This window comes from Barbus barbus, assembly GCF_936440315.1.
Source record: "Barbus barbus genome assembly, chromosome: 7".
In the NCBI taxonomy this organism is placed as follows: Eukaryota; Metazoa; Chordata; class Actinopteri; order Cypriniformes; family Cyprinidae; genus Barbus; species Barbus barbus.
The window spans coordinates 26751522-26775518 of record NC_136735.1 but is presented as its reverse complement, the minus strand read 5'-3'; the positions used below and the strand labels follow the sequence as shown (position 1 = coordinate 26775518).

The 23997-nt window shown below is 41.3% G+C and overlaps 1 protein-coding gene across 1 annotated transcript; it reads left to right on the top strand.

Annotated features, from left to right (window-relative positions):
• Window positions 1-15016: 15016 nt before the first annotated feature.
• On the top strand, window positions 15017-16713 carry clrn2 (clarin 2; the record flags this gene model as incomplete). The annotated part of the gene is made up of 3 exons (XM_079420887.1): window positions 15017-15269; window positions 16110-16289; window positions 16445-16713. 3 exons carry the CDS (start codon window positions 15017-15019, stop codon window positions 16711-16713), a joined length of 702 nt encoding a protein of 233 aa, XP_079277013.1.
• Window positions 16714-23997: the final 7284 nt, after the last annotated feature.

Below are 23997 nucleotides of genomic sequence, written 5' to 3'. Positions count from 1 at the left end.
CTTCTTCTTCTACGTTTCTGCTCTTTAGTCTGGCAGCCCATAGAAACATTTTCTGCAAAGATATGAAATTTAGTGCACAGATAGAGGACAGTGTCAACATTAACCACAGCAAATTTGGAGTCTCTAACTCAAAATAGCTAGCGCCACCAACAGCTCAAATTTGCACTTACATTCATGCTATATAATTTTCAAAGGGCTCAGAATTCTTTTTTCCCCTGATTCCTTGTCAAAACGATTTTTTAAACTTTTTCCCACAATTTTACATTTTCCTAAAAACTCACTTTTTTGAAACAGATCATCTTCAGATCATGCTGACAAAAAATAAGAAATTCAAATTCAACTTGATTCAACTTGATTCAAATTAGTTCTCGAATAACGTGCAAACAAATCCCAAAATAGACATGAGGCTATATCTTTAGCGTAGATAAAGTGTCCTCCCGAGTTCTTTACCATTCTGTCATGGACTGCATTTCCCATTATCCATTGCTTGATCTCATTATGATCTAATTTCTTCCACCTGTGTGTCATGGTGTTCACTATATAAGTCGTGTGATTTAGTCAGTCGGTGTAAGTCATTGTATTTGCTGTTTTCATTCCTGTTCCCTGTGTGGATGGTGTTCCCTCTCCCTGGTTGGATTATATTTGTCTATGTTTTTCTTTAATAAATTTTGCTGCATTTAGATACTTGCCTCATCTTGCTCTTGCCACCATCATAATAGTATGTCTCACCAGAAGATGGATCTAGGAGCAAAACCAAACCACAAAATTAACTCAGCAGGTACTCTCTGTGATCCATTGAGCCAACTTTGTTAAATTTCTCAAAATGGTCATAATATTGAGACTTATGTGGAGGAGTTCTTTTTGTATAGCCACCTTGTGCCTGTTTCTGGAGTTAACTTGATCCAGATATTAGCCTCTGAAAAGAAGACCCCAGCTGGACCCTGGCACAGTTTATTGACTTAGTAGTAGTAGTAGCCCTTTATTGTCACTAGTCACAAGTACCAGCGAAATTATCCATCAACCTGTCCATACATACACAAACATACATACAATACAATATGACAAGGGGGTGGAGGGGACAGGAAGACAGGGAATTTGAGGAAGAAATACAGCTTAAACATGAGGAAGGAGGGGAGAAAAAAAATAACCCGTGTTGTACAGTGTGAGAAAATACAGTGTGAGAACAGAAACACCCCAGCAACAAAAGCACATCATCAATACACCATAGACACATGACTTGCAACAGGTGGGGGGGTAATCCAGCTCCTACAAACAGCCATCCGGTCCAGCAGCTATTATCAGCGCCGATCGCAGACCCGCCTGTCGGACTGGCAGAACAAAGTGGCGAAGCCGAGGGATCGGGGGGGGGGGGGGGGGGGGGGGGGTGAATGGAATGTCTGTATATATGGGTATGTGTGATGTGAGTTCATGTATTTGTAGGCCTGGAAATCCGCCCCGCTGGTATCCAAAACAAGTTGTCTCATTCCGCAGATTGTGATAGCGACACAGCAGTTGCCATGGAAACGGCCTTGATCGGGACCCAGACGGAGTCGACAGTCACCAGGTGTCTGTGGGAGGGGTCAGGAAGCAAGAGCGTCTCACTGCAGTGCCCTTCCGGGGGAGTTGTTTCCAGAACGACCTTGTCCGAGGCAGTTCTGTTGTTTTGGGAAGCCGAAAGATGATAAGATTGTTTGGTCTTGGTGCGAGCGGCTGCATATCAATTTCACAGCTCTCTTTGTCCATTCTGGTCTCCAAGTCCATCAATTTTTCTCAGCACAGCCGTGAGCTTCTCCGTAATAGAATCCATGTTGCGGTTGATGGTTTCAGTCTCAATGCTGACCGCTCTGCCCACTGCTTCAATCATGACGGGCAGCCTTGTGAGGCTTTGGGCAGCTGTTCCCATCTTCTGAATTCTCTGATAACCCAGGGCAAAGCCTAATCCAAGACTTTGTCCTGTCGTTTTGTGGATCTCCCTTTAAAGTAGGGGAGGTTGAGGAGGACACTACCCTTAAACATTTTTTGGAAGGGGGCAGTAGGCGGCAAGCTCTGGTGGCCAAGGAGTTTGACTGTCCATGGATTACAGAATGCCCTACACTGAGGATCACAAGCCCAGTGTTTGTATTGTCTTCCACTCCTGCTCTTTTATATGAATCTGCTCCAGAGCTAGCTCAAGCCCCAGAGTTCAGTCCTGTGTTGGCGCCGGCCTTCCCACCTGATCTGGCTTGGTGGTCCCCTGCACCATCAACTTTGCTGAAGTAGTCCTCAGCTCCATCTGCTCCACCCTGGTGGTCTTCTGCTCCATCGAGGGGATCTCGTGCGCCCATCAATGCACTTCATTAGGCTGCATTGCACAGGACTCGCTCAGGAAGAATGTCTCCAAAGAAGTGTGTTTTTGGTTTTGAGGGAAAGATAACCAAAAAGATAATGTTCAGCTTCCCAAAGAACCCAGCATTACGTAAACGGTGGATGCAGTTTGCTTTTCTGGGGCAGCAACGTAGTTTCTCAAGTGTGTTTGCTGACAAACTTTTTATAAACAAGGCCCAGTTCGATGCTGGATTTGCACATCGTTTGATACTGAAAGATGGAGCAGTCCCAGCTATAAAAGATCCCGGTCATCATTCAGAACTGCAGATGGTAAGTGAAATGGCATCAAATGTCTCTGTTTTGTTAGAGATTGGCGCTCAAGTGCTCGTCACTCTTTTGCTCTGCCCATGGCGCACCTCCAGGAGCTCGGCTTTTTTTGGAGAGAATCGTAAAGCTGTATCTTTCTTATATAAATATGATAAAACTAAAGACTTTTTGGGGATATGAAGGATGCAATACTACTCTATAGGTAGTCAAGATTAACATGAGTTTGGTTGAAACTGTGTGCATTATGCCACCTGTAACGGAGGTCGTCTTGTCCCAAAATATAACAAAGGTTAAACGCACAAAAAAAAAAACTATCTGAAGCGGGAATCGAACCCCGATCACACGCGTGATGACGCAGAGTCCTAACCGCAAGACCACGTCTAGTTGACGAATAGAGTTGCACTCAGTCTGTATTCGACTCAGACCGAAAGCCTCAAAGGGAGAAAAAAAAAACAAACAAACAAAAAAAAACACAATCAGTTATTGTTGTTCGGGCGCCAGACAAGTATATTATACCTGCCACATTTTTATATTAATTTCATCCCGGATAGCAACGGACAACCAAACCATCCGCTACATACAAACAAGAGGAAGACAAAACAAAATACAAACTACAGGAAGAATACGTAATTTTCTTTGTTTTAATGAGGTACCGTTTTTATATTCTAGACAGGTTTTATTATTATTATTATTATCTCCAAGCACTACAATTCCATTCAAAAAAAAGAAAAAAAAGAAATTAATCGAGCAAAACCAACAAAATAACACTTTTCAAATATGCATAAATGAGTGCAATGTGTATGTGTGACTAGTGAGTGGAACACTGACCAAGCTGGCAGCACGGATGGCTAAGAGTGACTCGGGAATATTAGCGGCGGCAGCCGGTCTTGGCTCCTTTGATAGGAGTATGGTTCGAACCTCCAGTTCAATCCCAGATGTTAAAAAGAGGCATTCACTGGCCAAGAGAAATGCCCTTTAGCAACAGGCTAAACAGGTAGCACCACCTCCTCTCCACAATCCGCACACTCCGAAAACGACGGATTCACCCGCAAGGACTGCCTCCAAAAAGTACGTAACTGGTCAGACCAACCTCTTTCCGGTCTCTAAACCTCACACTATATACACATAGACTCCTCCTCTTAATTAGTGCTGCTTCCAATCCAGATATAATATCATTTGGAAGGCGGTGATAGAAAAAAAATAAAATGAACAAAGGGGCAGTATAGAAAATATCTGTAATGCCACATTCTCCCCCCCCAGGATGAAACAACCCATGGTTGTTAGGAGAAAAGAATCAAAAACCTAAGAATTCCTCCTCATCTGAGGTTTCTTGAAAGATGTCTTGAATTACTTTCCTTGCTTGGTCCTCCAACTGCTCAGCTGTGGGAAAACACATTTTAAGATTGCACACATGTGCAGTGCGCACATCTTCTCCAGTTGCCTCCAACGCAATGTGGTAATTCAAAGGTCCCAGTGACTTCAGAACCCGGTAAGGCCCTTTCCATTTTGGTGCCAATTTGGCACTAAACTTGTTTTGTGCACTAGATTGCGGAAAGTTTCGAAGCCATACCCTGTCTTTGATCTTGAAAGTTGTGTCTCGTCTTTTTTTGTTATAGTTCCGGAGTTGTCGATGTTGGGCTTTTCTGCAACTCTCTTTAACTTGAGATTGCAGTTGTTGTATGTGAGAGATTACATCATAGGAGGTGGTGTCAGGAGTGAGATTTGGACCGTGCAGAATTTTATCCATTGGCCCTCTCAGTTTCCTTCCAAGCTGCAATTCTGCTGGAGTAACTCCAGTGGTTTCCTGGATGGCAGAGTTAATGGCGAATCTCATCTCTGGTAAGAACTGGTCCCATTTGTTGTGGTTGTCATCCACATATGACGCAATCATACTTTTGAGAGTTCTATTCACACGTTCAGTCATATTTGTCTGAGGGTGATATGCTGTGGTTAACTTTGGTGTCACTCTCCATTTTTCACATACTTCTCTGAACACAGATGAGACGAACTGGGTGCCTCTATCAGAAAGAATGAAGTCTGGAACCCCCCAACGAGTTAAGATTTCTTTTCTGAAAATTGTTGCAATATTTTGAGCGGTGGCATGACGCATGGGGAAACACTCAACCCATCGTGAGTAATAATCAACAAAAACCAGCAAGTACACATTTTGCTGTGTACTCCGGGGTAGTGGACCCATAATATCAACTCCCAACATTTCGTTTGGTTTAGTGGTGGTAACTGATTGGAGTTTCCCTGCAGGTTTCTGGTTATCGTGCCGAAGGGTTTGGCATTTCACACATTCCCTGACATGATGTTTCACATCAGTCCACATCCCTGGCCAAAACGCTACTTCCTGGAGCCGCTTATAGGTCTTATAAATTCCTCTATGGCTACTCAAGGGATGTGCATGATAGTGCTGAAGGAGAGATTGCCGGAGAGTGCTGGGAACATACACTCTATAGTGTATCTGATTATTCTTCAGGTGAGTTTTGTGATACAATTTGTCCTCTACCACTTCGTATTGTTCCATCTGAGGGCTTTGTTCTTCTGCTACTGCTTGTAATAACTTTGTTATTTCACAGTCTTTATGTTGTTCCTCCCACAAGACAATATCTGTCACCGGAAGCTCTGGATGTTGATCCATTTGTTGCTTGGCATAAATTGCGGTAATGGGAGAATTTGCTGTGACTGATGACCTTGACAAAGCATCAGGAGCGACGTTTAATTTCCCTTTACGGTATTCAATAACGAAGTTGAATTTTTGCAGTCTCAGAACCCATCGGATGAGGCGACTGTTAGTTTTAGTGGATCCCATGACCCATTGCAGAGCAGAATGGTCTGTGACAACCGTGAAAAGTTTGTATTCAAGGTAATGTTGCCACTTTTCTAAGGCCCATATAACTGCCAGACACTCTTTTTCGGTTGCCGTGTAGTTGTTCTCTGCTCCAGTTAATGTTCGACTGCCATATGCAATAACCTCCTCCCTACCTGGATCTTTCCTCTGCGTGAGAATGGCACCCAGTCCAGTATCACTAGCATCTGTATATACGATGAAAGGAACTTGAAGATTGGGGTGGCCAAGAATGGGGGGCGAGGTAAGGCATGCTTTTAACTGGTCAAACGCTTGTTGACACTGTGTCGTCCATTTAAACCTCTGTCCTTTTTTTTTCAAGGAATTTAGGGGCTCAGCAATTTTAGAAAAATTTGGCACGAACCGGTGGTACCAACCGGCTAATCCCAAGAACCTCTGAACTTCCTTCAAGGTGTTGGGAGCAGGAAAGGCACGAATGGCCTCAACTTTACTTGAATCAGCTGTGATGCCCCTATTACTCACCACATGTCCCAAAAAGGTGATTTCTGGAAGAAAGAAATTGCACTTTTTCAAGTTAATAGTCAACCCGGCAGTATCCAGCCTGTGAAGAACAGTTTTCAGGTCACTGAAGTGCTGGGCCACTGAGGGAGAATAAATAATAATGTCGTCAATATAGACAAAGCAGATTTTCTTTCTTAGCTCCCCCAGGACTGTCTCCATCAGCCTCTGGAAGGTGGCAGGTGCATTTTTTAACCCAAAAGGCATAACATTGAAGTGATATAGACCTGCAGACACAATAAAAGCAGTCTTGGCTTTACTATCATTATCCATTATCACTTGCCAATAACCACTGTTGAGGTCTATGGTAGAGAAAACGGATGCCCCAGAGAGTGATTCTAGGATCTCCGTGATGTTTGGGAGAGGGTAAGCATCATTTTCTGTAGTTGCATTGACTTTACGGTAGTCTACACAGAACCTTAACTTTCCATTTTTCTTTGGAACCAGAACTACCGGTGAGGCCCAAGCAGAATGTGATGGCTCCACAATTCCTTCTTTCAACATTACCTCCAATTGTTCCTCCATTGCTGCTTGTTTGACAGGTGATAACCGATATGGCCGTTGCTTGATAGGAACCTGGCAGGTGGTATAGATGCGATGTTGCAGGACATCTGTTCGCCCAGTTCGGTGAGTACATACTCGTGAGTTGCGTTCTAGGATCTGAAATAGTTGTTGCTTTCCTTCCGTAGGTAGATGTGCTTTACTTACGGCATCTTTAATTAATGTTGCATCGTCCACGCTGTCAATTTGTAACATGGTCAAGGAAGGTTGAGGAGGAGGAACAGCACTTAACAAGGTCAAATTTAGTTTTCTGGTTCTTTTCTCTTCCTTCATTGTTGACAAAGTCACCAGCGGTTCACTGGCATTTCCAGGTTGAAATGGATGTTCTACAGTAGGTTCAGACTTGAAAGAATATTTGTGTTCACTTACATTAATTTGCAGGCCACTGAAAAAGATGAAGTCCAAACCCAAGATGATGGCATAAGCAAGAGCTTGAGAAGGGAGGACCACAGCAGGTACTGTAATGGCTTTATTGTGCAGATGAATATTAATGTTTATCCATCCTAAAGGACTCTCAGCTTTGCCATTTGCCAGGTAGAGAGGACCACCTGACCACGGTTGAAGCTGAACAGGGGTTATAATTTGCTTCATAAGACTTTCGTGAATTAACGTGTAGCTTGCTCCAGTATCCACAATCGCTTTCCCCAACCAGGATTCAATGCGAATTGGAACTACTAATTGTTGTGGTATGGTCATGAATGCATTTGATTGTGAAGGGGTTAAAATCTGAATTTCAGCTTGTGTCTGAGGTGTTTCAGAGGCTGCCACATTATTATTGGATGGTCGTCCTCCTGACTTTGCAGAGCGATGAGAATATTTTCCTTGTGTGAAATGTTGATGACCAGAAGACTGCTGGGAAGGTGGATGTCCATACATTGGGCAGTTGCCTGGAGGATGTGGTCCATTACATCTCCAACATTGAACAGACGGTTTCTCAGCAGGTCGGTTGGATAAGTGTTTTTGTGAATTGGCTTGTTGTTTAAAGCCCACACGACCTTCATACCGAAGCTGTTCTTCATGGTCTTTTTCCAGTTGGTGTCCGAGTCTAACCAGATCTTCGACAGTGTTAACACGACTGCGCAGCTGGCTTGCAAGGTAAGGCTTAATATTTTTTAGGATCATTTTCACATTCTCGTTTTCTGTTAACGTGGCTTTCCATCTTTTACACAGTGCTCGATAAGTGAATGCAAAATCTCTTACTGATTCCTTCTCCCCTTGAACTCTAGTGCGGACACGTTCAGCCAGCTCGTCCTCATAGTCCTCAGACAAAAAAGCAGAGAGGAAGGCAGCCTCAAACTCCTTCCAAGTGGTTATATTGGAGCGACTTACTTCCCACCAGTCACGTGCAGTGCCATGCAACACTGTGCGGAAGGTAGCCAGGAGATCTGCATCCGTCAAAGGATGTAGAGCCAGAAAATCTTGACACTTAGTCAAGTACAACAGGGGGTCAGCGTCATCAGTAGGACGCCCAAAAGTGGGAAATGTTAATTTAATGTGGTCACTTTTTGCCAGAGGCATTGGTAGAAGAGGTGAAACAGTCTCTATTGGATGTGCACCCGAAATCTTAGTTGTTTTTCCTGTTTGTGCTTCAGCCTTTTCCTCAATGAACACTTGGACATCATTTTGCAGTTCGGCTACACAAGTACGACATTTGTGAATTTGTGTTTCACATTGCTGAAGATTCGTGGTTACATAATCAAGGCTACCCTGAAGTGTGCGTTGAATAGCTTTGATATCCTGTTGTAACTCCACCCGTAGCTGTTCCACCTCATCCCGGACTACAGAGGTGAAGGATTGTTCCATTTTTTGAATTTCCTTTGAGATCATCAGTTGCACAGCCTTAATCAATTGGTCAGTCTCGCCTGCCTCTTGTTGTTTAGCTGCAGTCATTAGGGTGACAACCTGTTGATTGTTGGTCTCCACCTTTGCTGCAAGATCGATGATCTGGTTCTCATGGTGGGAAGATGAGGCCTTCAGTACCTGGGTAAGCTCATTTACAGTTTTCTCCTGCCTTTTCATGAACTCCGTCAGATTGTCCCAGTTACCTTGCAAATGGGCATTATATTGTTGAATTCCCCTCCCAGGGGTTGGAAGAATACCAGGAAGATCATGCTGAGCCATTGAAGAAGATGTACCATCCAAAGACGTACAAATTTGCATGCTGTCATGTTGTGGGGCCCAAGTGAGAGGTTGCACAAGGGTGCTGCCTCCAAGAACAGGGGAGAGCATCCGCACCTGGGTTCCAGGAAAGGCGAAACTGTGTGGAGTGGAAATGTTATACATAGTTGGGTCATGTGGAGGAAGTCCTGAACGGGTCTGAGTTGGTACAGGAGGTGGCCAAATTGGAGTGGAAATACTAGGGGGATCAGGGGCATCAATATCCACATAGGTGGAAGGTGGGGAAGAGGAAGTGGCCATGTCTTGTAATGTGTGGGAATATTTTAAATGTTGGGAAAAAAATAAAAAAAAGTGAAAAATTCAAGGCCTGTGTATGTATTTGGGGCAACAGGGGCGAAATAATAATAAAAAGAAAACAGTTCTTCTCTACAATCAATTACAGCATTTTCCAAACATCAAAAAAATGAAAAAACCCAACAAATACATTTCCCAAATAAAAGTTCCACACATTTCCTTGATAAGAACTTAGTCAACAAGATTTCAATTGACAAAGGTTATTCAAGAACACCACAGTATTTAGATTTTCACTCCAAAATCACAGATAATCACATACATTCCCTCAAGAGCATACAAGTTCATGGATTCAAATATTCACATTCCACACATCTTCCAAAATTTACAGTCACAAAATTTCAAATGGTCATATCCAGTTTGTTTAGTTCAAGTCCCTGTTCGGGCGCCATTTCTGTAACGGAGGTCGTCTTGTCCCAAAATATAACAAAGGTTAAACGCACAAAAAAAAAAACTATCTGAAGCGGGAATCGAACCCCGATCACACGCGTGATGACGCAGAGTCCTAACCGCAAGACCAAGTCTAGTTGACGAATAGAGTTGCACTCAGTCTGTATTCGACTCAGACCGAAAGCCTCAAAGGGAGAAAAAAAAAACAAACAAACAAAAAAAAACACAATCAGTTATTGTTGTTCGGGCGCCAGACAAGTATATTATACCTGCCACATTTTTATATTAATTTCATCCCGGATAGCAACGGACAACCAAACCATCCGCTACATACAAACAAGAGGAAGACAAAACAAAATACAAACTACAGGAAGAATACGTAATTTTCTTTGTTTTAATGAGGTACCGTTTTTATATTCTAGACAGGTTTTATTATTATTATTATTATCTCCAAGCACTACAATTCCATTCAAAAAAAAGAAAAAAAAGAAATTAATCGAGCAAAACCAACAAAATAACACTTTTCAAATATGCATAAATGAGTGCAATGTGTATGTGTGACTAGTGAGTGGAACACTGACCAAGCTGGCAGCACGGATGGCTAAGAGTGACTCGGGAATATTAGCGGCGGCAGCCGGTCTTGGCTCCTTTGATAGGAGTATGGTTCGAACCTCCAGTTCAATCCCAGATGTTAAAAAGAGGCATTCACTGGCCAAGAGAAATGCCCTTTAGCAACAGGCTAAACAGGTAGCACCACCTCCTCTCCACAATCCGCACACTCCGAAAACGACGGATTCACCCGCAAGGACTGCCTCCAAAAAGTACGTAACTGGTCAGACCAACCTCTTTCCGGTCTCTAAACCTCACACTATATACACATAGACTCCTCCTCTTAATTAGTGCTGCTTCCAATCCAGATATAATATCATTTGGAAGGCGGTGATAGAAAAAAAATAAAATAAACAAAGGGGCAGTATAGAAAATATCTGTAATGCCACACACCTTTAAAGGGGGGGCTGTGTCACGACTATCAGCTGGAGTGCCCTGTTCCTCCACCAGGGGGTACTCCTCCCGAGTCCTTTACCATTCTGTCATGGACTACATTTCCCAGTATCCTATTATGATTTGTGTATCATTTACTAGTTTGGTGCTCCTTGTATGGTGTTGAGAACATTGACACCAATTATGCCATAATCAGTCAAATCATCTGCCATTTTTATTTTCTTTAAAAAACTACTTTTTTGAAACTCCTCATGAACCAGTGGTCTGATTTTCACCAAATTCTACTCCGATCATCTTCAGACCCTGTTGGCAAAATGTTATTGATATTTCGACAACTTCAGTTTCATTTTCCACATGAATGAATTTGATGGTATAATGCTAAACTGCATCAGCTATATCTCTGCAAAGCTTTGATATATTGACACCAAACTTTGTGTCTGTTACCTCGTAATGACCACACCACATCAATTTGTTTACAGCCACCAATTGTAAAAAAAATAAACAATTAAATCATATTACTAGTGATTTGTATTCATGATTTTTCAGCAGTCTTAACAAAATTCATTTTAAAATGTCTTTAATTACTTATTGTTGCAGTTAGCTCCTTATTTTGCCTCTGTTGTGCTTGGCACCCTAATTGCTGAGAGTACAGCGTTTAAGTATTAGTATTGGAGAGTACAGTGCAATTTTGTTTGTTTGTTTGGCCAGAGTGTGTGTGTGTGCGTCCACTAGATGTGTTTTGTCCATTACAGTGCAGCAAAAGGTAATTCCATAAGTGATGGGCAGTTCTGGTCCTGTAAATCTTAAGTTTAGCCCCATACTTGAAGTCTCTTAAAATTCTAATCAAAGACTTCAGGATTACTTGAAATGGACAGGAAGGTGTGTTTGATTAGGGCGGGCGCTAAGTTCTCCAGGACAGTGGACCTCCAGGACCAGCTCTGACCATCCCTGATGTATACTGTAGTGTACACAGATTCATAGCATTTCTTCCAGAACACAATATTCACCATCTGTTAATCAGTTAAACATCTTAATGCCTTGTGATGCATAAGTTTGCTTATTTGATAAATAAATAAGCAGCAAACTCTGATGGTATCTTTTAGAGGGCAATTTCATGCTATAGACAGACATGACAGGAAATGCATGTTTAACTTATTTGTGAGAATTCTAATGCAGAAAGCTATGGAGTCAATCTGAAAATTATGCAATCCTGACTGTTTTCCAGAAAAACAAAGAGATAAAGAAATGTTAAGATGCTAAGCTGACCGTCTAATCAAAACGATGAATCTGATTAACTGGGTTACAGAGCACTTTAAATCTCATTAAGCTTATTGGTGTTGGGAAGAAAGCAAAAACAGAAGGAGCGAGAAGAAAGGGAAAATGTGAGGCTGAGAACTGAAGAGAAAGAGGGGATTTAGTAAAACAGAAAGCAGAAATTAATGACGTTAGACTGAGCAGAAGATGATAAATACATGGATGGATTATATATTAGTAGAGCAGAAAGAGTGATCAAGATTACATAGAAAATATGTTTACATTAATAAAGGCAGCTGTCATAACTCCAAGTCCAATCACAACTGCATTATAAACATTTAAAACATTCCAGAATGCATTAAGTCTACAAGCCTGTCCAAAACCACAACAGTAGTCATTTGATATTCACAGTTGCCTCAATGAGCATCGCTGCAGTTTAGCTGGTCAATATTCTTCTTCCATTCTTCAATCAATATGACAAGACTCTTTGACCACAAGGAACATATATTGTATATATGCCTGACATTAAAGCTAACATTTTGTTTGTGTTCTTCACAAGATGTTTTCATCAATACATGGATTGAAGATGTTTTGAGACCAAGAGATCTGTGTAACCGTTCTTTCTCTCAGCATCAGTCATATTGAATAGATTGCTTGTACTGCCTGTAATATCATAACATCAGTTAATCTTAAAATCCTTAGCATTTGAAAGAGTAATCATTAAAACAATCAAGCAGATTCACTGACACCCTATTTTGTTTTTTGTATGTTTATGTGAGTATTTTAAATCATAAGAGATAAAAGGGGGATGAGCAGACAAGATTGCATGAAGATTAAAAATAGTGAAACCAATAGTCACATAATAATATTTAGTAGGAAGATGAATATGCACACTAATCACGGTATGGCTGGATGACCCCCACCCCCAAACGAATTTGTAAGATTTAGTCAGTTGAAACAGTTAATTAAAAGTTAATTGAGGTAACTGATCAGTGTCTCTGGAAAAAGTAATCTATGGCATTGTATTATGCTAAATATGCTGAATTTTTTCATCTACTTGTTATTAAGGATTTTGGGGACACATTAATGTTTCAAATTCGTGTAGTAAACATATATAGCCTGCTGTATACGCAGTACTGTGCAAAAGCCTTAGGCCTTTTGCTATAGTGTGTCAGTAGGAAATATCAGTTTATATTTCCAAACATTCATTTTGCCATTAATTGTAATAATCCAGTGAGATTTTTGTTTTTGTTTTTGTCTGACAACAACGGTGCTCCACACAGAGATCTGATCTCATCATCACCCAGTCTGTCTGGAACGACATGAAGAAACAGAGCAAACTGAGGCAGACTAAATCCAGATGCACTGTGGCAACATCTCCAAGATGCTTCAAAAGACCTACCTGTCTACCTGGTTTCTTGTAACCTATATGCAAAGCTACCTGAAAAACTATGTGCAAGAGCACCTAGGGCAAAAGCTGCTTTAAATGCAAAGGATGGTGGTGACACCAAATGTTGATTTAATTTAGTTAATTGAAGTTAAATGAGAAATAAAATCTATTTATGACATTATTTTGACAGCATCCTGATTTTACGGCATAAAGCCTAAAACGTTTAACAGTACTGTAGCTTTGCAAGTAGGTCTCTTGAAGCATCTTGGAGATATTGCCACAGTTCTTCTGGATTTAGTCTGTCTCAGTTTGTTCTGTTTCTTCATGTCATTCCAGACAGACTGGATGATGATCAGATCTCTGTGTGGAGCACTGGCTGTCGTCAGACTCCTTGTGCAAGCAAAAATCTCACTGGATTATTACAATTAATGGCAAAATGAATGTTTGGAAATGTAAACTGATATATTCTGACACATTACAGCAAAAGATAGAAATAACTAATTACATTTTTTTTGTTGGTGAAAATACTAGTGCCTAAATACTAACATATAAAATTAGACCTTTGGGGTAATATAGGTTTTCATTAAAATCTATAGGCTTTATTTCTTTATTTATGATGTAATTTCACATATTTGTGATTATTTGGATGTTATATTGATGTGGCGTTAAAGCAGAGAAGCAGAGAGTTGCAGTGAACAATTTAACATCCCTGTGCTTTTAAAATAAATATAAACAATTTTTAAACACCACTTGGCCAATAAAATTTGATGAACAGAAATCTCTCTCTCTCTCCCTTCTTCAGCTGCTCCTGTTAGGTGTCGCCACAGCAGAATTATCCACACAACCATTTTGGCACAGCATTTACATAGGATGCCCTTCCTGACACAACCCAGCTCTTAGAGTGCACTAACAAGTGCAACCCCAGAGCCAAGATACACTAAATTTGAGGACCAGAACTAACTGGTCCAACTTACGTAGAAATAGCTATAGTTCATTTATGCTAAGTTTTAATAAGTACTTTTATTTGTTTGTTTGTTTTTGTTTTATTTATGTTTTGTGTAATTGTGGGGCACAGAGCTCAACTCTATGAAACAGTACAATATCTCCACCTTGTGGCAGAAATTAGCACCGTTAACAGCGCATCAGAATTTTTAAACGGGTTGAGCTGTCCATGGTTCTGAACCAACGCCGGCTGCTGTCCGTGGTTATGACATCTGTTTCAGGTTGATGATACGAGCAAAATAAGGCGTGGTTCTTTTATGCGACCCCCAGTTCTGCACCAAATAAAACCGAATCGATGCAGGTTGACATTTCCAAGTCATTTGCCCATTTAATGCTACAGTGACTTAAATCGTTCCTATCAAACCCTCCCCTTCCTTTCTTTATTTTAATGCTCAATGACCCAGTAGTCTCGGGTGAAGTGACATTTAACATTTTGAACCACTAATTTTTATGACCTATAAGATTCTGGTGTTAAGGAGCTGGCGATATTTGATTAACTGTTATAGCAAAGAACATACAATAAACAAGACTTGACAATGCGCTTGCACTAGTTGAACGTGTGCGTGTGTGTGTTTGTGCGTGTGTGTGTGTGCGTGCACGCGCGCGCGGACACCTCTGGCAACCAAACCAAGCGAAGGCAAGTAAACTGTATAAGGTTTCGTTAGCTGGTAAAGGAGATCCTGCTGACCGCTTTATATCTGGTTTCCTGCTTTTTCCCTAACGCTATCTATCTCGCGTTCCTTCAGTTTAGTATTAGGGTGTTTAGATTATATTGGTGCACTTACCGCAAATATACTGCAAACCGGTATGCTGTTTGTGATGAAGTTTTAAACTTCATCGTGCGTTACCGCAGAGTTGACTCGCGGTAGCGGAGAGAGGCGGACACCGCGCGGGGTCGTGTTACTTTGCGCCTTGCTTTTTATAGGAGGAATGGGGTGAGTAGTGAAATGCCAACTCTCTGGAAACAGATCGTGTTCTCCTTCGCTTCTATACTCAGCATCGGTTCTGTAGTACTTCTGGTTGTGGCACTGGCCACGGAACGCTGGGTCACCGGAACCACATTGTGTCAGACAGGAGTGGATCTGGTGAACGCGTCTAGTCCAGAGCTCGAGCAGTTCACGGGACACATTTACTACGGCCTATTTCAGGGCGGGAAAACACGAAGATGCGGGCTCGGGATCCGCCGCTCCAAAATATACAGTAAGAGCACTAACGTGTAGATTCAACTCTGATTAAACATGCATTGTTTACCTATATTATACCAAGAACACAGTTGTTTATTGCACTGTATGGTTGGAACAGGTCTTTGAAGTTTGGTTTTACAGTAGCTAGCCTATGCCTCCGTGTTGTTTATGTTATTGTTTTTAGACATTTGTTAAACCTTTATTTATTTATAAGGCACATGCATTATTTTTTTGGTATTTATGTGTTTATGTTTGTTTGCTTGTTTGCATTTGTGTTTTTTTGTGTGTGTTTTTTTTTTTTTTGCCATAATAAAGCTCTCTGATATACTACAGGCCTGTACACTACTGTTAAAAAGTCTGAGGTCAGGAATATTTTTTAAATATATTAATAAGGACTTAATTTAGGTATTAGCTTTTTCATACAAGGACACACTAAACTGATCAAACCGTACTGTAAAGACATGTCTTAAAGAAGATTTCCATTTCAACTGTAGTATTGACTGATTCAGATTTGCCATCACAGGAATGAATTACTGAATTATGAATGACCTAGAAATGAATTAATTTGTGTATTTCACAATATTGCAATAATATTTCGCAATATTACTGTTTTGACAGTGTTTTTGATTAAAACAATACAGCTTGAGTGAACATAAGAAAAACATTATAAAATTTTACCGACCCCAAACCTTTGAACAGTGGTGTATGTATATAGTGTGCATACATAGTACAGTTTACATATCTCAGTACATATAATATACTAACAATCTATCTATGCTTTTATTAAAAAATATATAATTCCAATTTTGTGAGGCCTAATCTCTGTCTCTCTGTCTCTTTCTCACAAATTCTGCAGTTTTCCCAAAGCTCATCAAAAAAATCAACAGTGGTCTTCACATGATCATTATTTTCTTTCTTTTCATTGCTATTGGCTTTGCAGTAGTCAGTTTAGCTTTTTGTATATATAATGCCAGAAAAGTTCCTTACCAATCCATTAAAGGACCGTTTGGCCTCTACATCTGGAATTTGATTGCAGGTAAGTCAACATAACACATAATCTAAAATACAATGTTCTGTCCACGTTTTTGGACAATCAACCCTATATCAACAAAATGAACAATAACAAACTGTGATTCATTACTACTTTGATTTCTAATCATATGTCCACTTTTTTTTAATCCCTTCTCTAAGCTCTGTTCAGTGCAATGGGCTTTGCTTGTTTCCTTGCAGCAATCCAGTGCCATCGGCTCACAGAACATGTGGCTAACTACCGTGAGAGCCTTTTTACGCTTGTGATCCTTGAGGAGAATCTTGGTTTCTCCTTCTGGTTGTGCGTTGCCAGCGCTGTAACACATGGAGCTAATATTCTTGTAGTAGCCTCCAGTAAAATTCATCTGCCTAAAATACAGACTAAGAAACCAGAGGAACCCACAGCCACTGGAGACGACTTTCTCTACTGAAGGAGGATGAGCTGAATGCAGGGTCAGAAAGGGGGCTGTGCATATGAGCCAAAGAGAGTGTTTATGTGACCCAACATCTATTATACCTGAAGTGATTTATGAGGTGATTTATGACTACAGACTGTGGTAATCACACTGAATCTGTGGTTTCTATAAGACAACTGTATTATGTGGCAAATATATAAAAGGAAAATAACTTGAATTTGTTGTGGAGGAGAGCAAAATGTTTTTGACTAAACCAGGTTACGGACAACTGCAGGTTTTCCAGACTGAAATGTGACACTGTGTATGTATTTTAAATTGTAAAAATGTTACAAGTTATATATTTATCTCACCTATATTTCAGAGCTGAGAAATATACAATATGTAATAATGCATCATTACTGTCGGATATGTAAGAATAAATTACTTGATGTTTAAAATTTGGCAATGAACACTCTAAACATTCATTATCACAGCCACTGATCTATATAATGTTCTCTATTATAGATCAGTGATCACAACACAATATGTAATAAACAGTAACCAAGTTCTATAAATATTGGGTTTTGTTTATTTTGAATTCAATACATTTAAAAAGAGAAATTTGACAACAGCGCAAAACTAAATAAATAAAACTGATAATCTTGGCAGATGGGTCATAGCAACATCCAGTTCACAAGTGAATCTTGATCAATTAGGTTCCTTTGAATCTGCACTTTTTTGGGATAATAAACAAATCTCCATTAAAATCTGTCAAATCGGTTCACAAAGATGCCAGAATAATTAATTTACCAAATCACAAAGTATATCTAATTCTCAAGAAGTACACCAAACATGGGTCGTGGTCTAGCATTTAAAAACGCCAGAAGCGGGGTATAGTGAAATGAAAAACCCCAAGGTTTGGAGATGCCTTTTTTCAAAGTGATATCACTGAGATAGGCTACAAATACGGAGCATCTCTTCATGAGCGCTGGTTAGATGAGTACCTGGCTTCACGTGCACACTTTGGGATTTTTAGGGGGAACATAAAAGTTTAGATTAGTACAAGGGGGGTTAGCGTTAGGGACCCCTCTAGGGGACCTCACGAAGCTGGAAGGGAATGGCCTGTTAGGTGGGTGGGTGGGTAGCAGGGAACCCAGATTGTTTTTTTCCAAACATAGACTCAAGCCACCTATATTCTTCACCCTTTACATTATACATGTCTTCATAAAAAAAATACCAAAAAAGTGGCATGGTATTGCAATGTGGTTTTTATCATCCTATATGTACCATGGTATTAACATCTGACCCATCACTGTGACTGCACTTTACTGCCACAGTACTTTTTTGTGAGAGGTATTAAACTATCTTCCTTCATTATTTAGTTGCAACTTATATTTATATTAGTAGCCTACATATTTCTCTCTGCTTGTACTGTAGATTTAATGTGATACCGCAAGACAAGAGACATCATAAAGTAAATTATCGTAAATTTCATAAACTGATTTTTGTCTATGATCCTAATGAAAAGTTTATCTGGATATTAGGCTACTACCAGATTCCATAGTAATGATATACAGTATTTATATTTCCCCATTGAAAACATTGCTTTTTACATTCTGTTGTTGGTTTGTTTACTCCTGTGCTTGGGGTCGTTGTCCTGTCACATCACTCAGCATCTGTTGAGCTTCGGTTGGTGAACAAATGATCTTTACATTAAGCTGCAGAATGTCCTGATAATCGTAGGAAGAAAAAGGTCGATGATACCAAGCTGCCCTCTTGTCTTACAGCAGTTTGTTTCCCATATGTGAACTACACGTTTTGACCAACAGATGGCACCATTGTATAGCGGTTTTAACAAATGCAGGCTTAACTCATATTATTGTGCCCTATCCTCCTGACTACCAGCTTACTATTATTCAGGTTGCAGATGATGTATAAATCTTAATTTTGAAAAATGTACCCTTATGACTTGTGGTCCAGGGTCACATATAAATCTCAAAAAATTGGAATTAGAAAGTTCTTTTTTTTTTTTTTTTTGTAACATTTCAAAAAGTGAAACTTTCATATATTCTAGATTTGTTACATGAAAAGCAAAACATTTCAATTATTATGTTTTTTTTCATTTTGATGATTGGAGCTTTCAGCTCATGAAAGTCAAAAATGAAGTATCTCAAAATAGAATATTAGAATATTTACATTTGAGTTTCATTAAATGACCATCCCTACAGTATAAATTCCGGGTATCTCTTGTTCTTTGAAACCACAGTAATGGGGAAAACTGCTGACTTGACAATGGTCCAGAAGACAATCATTGACACCCCCCACAAAGAAGGTAAGTCAGAGAAGGTTGTTACTGAAAGGGGTGGCTGTTCACAGAGTGCTTTATCAAAGCATATTAAATGCAAAGTTGACTGAAAGGAAGAAATTGGGTAGGAAAAGGTGCACAAGCAACAGGGATGACCGTAAGCTTGAGAATACTGTCAAGCAAAGCCAATTCAAACACTTGGGAGAGCTTCACAAGCTGGAGTCAGTGCATCAAGAGTCACCACACACAGATGTCTTCAGGAAATGGGTTACCAAGCCACTTCTGAAATAGAAACAACATCAGAAGCATCTTACTTGGGCTAAGGAGAAAAATAACTGGGCCCGTATTCCTAAAGATTCTAAGAATCCTTTTAGAGAGCTCCTAATTTAGCTTAAAAATGTCTAACTAGGAGTCTTAGCTTAAAAGTGATTCAGGAGCAATCTAGGAGCAACTCTTAGCACAAAGATTTTTCATGAATACAGGCCCTGGACTGTTGTTCATTGGTCCAAAGTCCTCTTTTCAGATAAAAGTAAATTTTGCATTTCATTTGGAAATCAAGGTCTGGAGTCTGGAGTCTGGAGGAAGACTGGAGAGGCACAGAATCCAAGCTGCTTGAAGTCCAGTGTGAAGTTTCCGAAATCAGTGATGATTTGCGGTGCAGTGACATCTGCGGGTGTTTGTCCATTTTGTTTTATCCAGTCCAAAGTCACTGCAGCCGTCTTCCAGGAGATTTTGGAGCACTTTATGCTTCCATCTGCTTACAAGCTTTATGGAGATGCTGATTTCCTTATCCAGCAGGACTTTAGCACCTGCCCACAGTGCCAAAATCACTTCCAAGTGGTTTGCTGACCATGATGTTACTGTGCTTGATTGGCCAGCCAACATACCTGACCTGAACCCCATATTGAATCTATGGGATATTTTCAAGAGAAAGGTGAGAAACAGTCGATCCAACAATACAGACGAGCTGAAGGCTCAATAGTGCCTCAGTAGTGCCACAGGCTGATCGCTTCCATGCCACTCCTCACTGATGCTGTCATTTCTGCTAAAGGAGCCCCGACCAAGTATTGAGTGCATAAATAAACATACTTTAAAGAACTTGAGTTTTTTGTTTTGCAAATCCATTTTTTATATTGATCTTATGAAATATTTTGAGATGCTGGATTTTTTTACTTTCATGAGCTCTAATCATCAATATTAAAACATTTTGAAAAGTTTTAGTTTATAATGAATCTAGAATATATGAAAGTTTCACTTTTTGAAATAAGTTACGAAAAATTAACTTTTTCCCGATGTTCTAATTTTTTGAGATGCACCTGTATACACAGTCACAGCCTTCTGCTGGAGTGCCCATGACAGCCACCAGAGGGCACTCCTTTTGGATTATTGCCAAATGCTTGTGAACTTCACTTCCCATCACCCCTTGCTCGGTCTATCAGGTCTCATTGTCTCAAGCTGTGTGTCATTAGTCTCATTAGTTACCCTATTTCTAGAACCCTTGTTCTGGGAGCCTTTGTTGCTGCAGTATTGATTTCTGTTTCATTGTTTTTGCTCTTATTTGCTTTGTGGATTACCTTGTGTTTTTGCCCTTTGTCTTGTTTTTTTTTGGATCTTTGTTTTTGAAAGAATAAAGCTGCACTTAGATCTGCTATTTTTACCCAGAGATTCCGTGACAGAATACTGCAGCCACACTACAGATCCAGCAGCATAAAGGACAGGATTCAGCTCCCTGAGAGACAAGTCCATCTCCATAGTCTGGCTGTACTTCGCCAGCAGGGAGTGAAGGTGCAGACCTTCACCCAGAGGTTCTGGACAAAGGCGGAGAGGCTGTGAACCTCTACCACCTTGGGAGATGGAAATGGTGAAATCTTTGGATTTCTGGAATTTCTCCAGGTATTTGCAGATCCACAAGGAGGGGAAGGTAATTCACCACCAGAGTCCATCTGCAGGTTGTCCCATCCCCACCTCCCTTGTCTAGTCAAGCCCAGAACCCTTCATCAATTCCCACGTTTAAGCGAAGGTCGAGAAGGTGGAGGGCACCTAGTTCTACACCAGTAGTTCCTAAGTCCACTCCTGTGGTTTCAAGTCTGGTGGTCCTGGAGGACCCCACTCCGGTGGTGCCAAGTACGGTGGTCCTGGAGGACCCGATTCCGGTGGTCCCAAGTCCAATGGTCCAGGAGGACCCAACTTCTGTGGTCCCAAGTCTGGTGGTCCAAGAGGTTACTGAGCAGCCTGCTCTTGTTGTCTCACCCATGATCCTTGCCCTGCCAGCTCCAACCAGGCTCCTTGCTTTGCCGGCTCCAACCAAGCTCCTTGCCCTGCCAGCCCCACCTAAGCTTCCTGCTTGGATGGCCCAGGAATCTGCCTCAGAATTCACGTCAGAGCCTGCTCCGGTCCGGGAGTCCTTGGAGTCCACTCGTGAACCCGCTCCGGTCCAGGAGTCCTCGGGGTCCACTCAAGAGCCCGCTCAAGTCTCTGAGCCCTCAGAGTCCACTCTAGTCTATGGCTGTTTCTCAATATGCGTTCTTCAGTGATCTTGCGTCCTTGTGTTCTCGTTCTACGTCATCATCATCATCAACTGTTGAAGTTCAGTTCCAATTCTCAAGAACGCAAGTACAGAGGACGTACGAAATTTCCCCGATGTGTTCTTGATATCGAGGAAGCATCGAGTGCAGACATGAGAGAATTGAGACGTTCGAGTTCCCAGAATACGGTGCGTGCGGCCGGTGTACGCAAGCATGTAAGCTTTAAACTCGCTCTCGCAAATACTTGACGGCTCTTGAAAGTAAACATTTATCGTTTTGTTTAATTTTAATAAAGTGGTAAGACCTGGAGAAAGTCTGCAATATTTTTATTGGCATATTAAAATTAATCTTAACATAGTTATAGTTAAACATATAACGCTGTAAAATAAAATGATATACAATTATATGAAAATAATATCCAAGTATAGTATGAAATATTTTAATAAGTTATGACATTTGTTTGTAATGTTGTTATGTTATATTTATTGTTCATTGGCCACTGCTTATGCTGAGACTATGAGGTCAGTTAAGCAAGAACGCAGTACATCTCAATTCTCATAAGGTGTGCGTTCTGCGTTCTCGCGTCCTTCGGAGTTCGCTCTTCCAAGGAAGCTTTGCAAGACTGGTCTCCATGAGAACACAAGTCTGTTCTCTGTATTCTTGGAATTGAGAAACAGCCTATGAGTGCATTTCAGAGCTCGCTCCCGTCTACAAGTCTGCTCTAGAGCCCATTCTAGTCCATGAATCCGCTCTTGAGCCCAGTCAAGTTTATGAGTTCAGTCCTGAGCTCATTCTAGTTCCTCCCAAGGTGGCGGCTTCTGCTGCAAAACCTTCCGAGGCAGCGGTGACGTCCGCTTCAGTTCCTCTCTGGGCGGTGGTGCCCACTCCTGAACTCTTATTCTGCCCCGTCATTGCTAAGGAGACTGTTGCTGTACTGTCTGCCTGTCCTGTTATGGCCAGAAAGGCTAATACTAAAAACTCTGTGCTCTTCATTGCAGTCCTGCCTGAGCCACCAGTGGGGTCATCTGCATTGTCAACTCCACTGAGGTGGTCGTCAGCTCCACCCAGACTATCACCCGGGGTTGCTGTTCAGCCAGTTCCCTCCGGTCCTGCCCTGGCTGTCCGCCGGGGTTCTAGTTTGGCCGGAGCCTCGCTGGTCTGTCCTTCTGGCTCCGCCCTGGTGGTCTGCTGGGGTTCCTGTTTGCCCGAAGCCTGCTCAACCCCCCCCTTGGTTCACTTCCTTTCCACCTTCCTCCTGGACTACTTTGACTTTTCCTGGAGCGTCTGGAATCCACTTGTGGACTTCATTTCCCATCACCCCTTGCTCGGCCTATCAGGTCTCATTGTCTCAAGCTGTGTAGTCTCGCGTAGATGTCCGCAGAATAGATGTCCGCTTTCATTGGCCAAGGCTCACCCATGAGGCCGTTTGACTGACATTTCAAACAACCAATCATAATTTATTTTGTTTAGCATCACGTTTCGGGGCGTGGAAATGTCGCCACAATAACAGACCGGTGTGAAACTCTCGGATGTATTTTAAAGATTCTATGCCGCAAACTTTAAATATTTCACATACTTTTGAAAATCCAGCGTTTAGTTGACCTGATAAGAGTTCGGCGTCACGGTTGTAAACACGATGGCTTTCTTCTTTCGTGAGGGGGTTTGGCGATACTACATCTTTGTTTCCCGGCAGACCGAAAATAAACTCGACACTCGCGTCTCCGAGAAATCTGGTTTAATTCAACCAGTCAGATGACGACTTCGACATTCCAGGGCAGTATCCGAAATCGCCCCCTATCCCCTCAAATAGTGCACTATTTGAGGGGACAGCCATTTTAAGTGGTGTTCGAAACCATAGTGGATGTTCTCGAGTGCACTCATTCAATCCCACAATGCACCGCAAAAACAAGTGTACAACCGATGTACACTCAACGGCTAGAGAATCCCCAGAATGCACTGTGAGAGTCGCGCGCCGAGTGAATTCCCGCGTCTCGAAGATGGTGCCCGCAGCTGAATCATGCATTCATTGCTCTGAATGTACATAATTTCCATGACCGAGTTCAAGATATATCCTTCAATCTTACTATTGGAGCTTCCCGTTTCAAATGATTATTAAATAGCAAGTAAACTATGCAAACGCGGCAGTCCTTCCGGTGCACTCAGTGTCCGAATTCACTCACTCGTTTTCACTCACTCCTTCAAGTGAACTGTATGAGTGGACTAATGTAGGGAATAGTGAATGAGGGTATAGGGGGAGATTTCGGATACAGCCCTCAAGTGTTTGCAGAAAAGTGTGCCATATGCATCAGATGTTTAGCCAACGTTCCGTGGGCGTGATGTCTGAGGCTGAGACTACAAGCTGTGTGTCATTAGTCTCATTAGTTACCCTATATATACACCCTTGTTCTGTGACCCTTTGTTGCTGCAGTATTGTTTTGTTTCATTGTTTTTGCTGGTGTTTTCTTTGTGGATTACCTTTTTGTTTTTGCC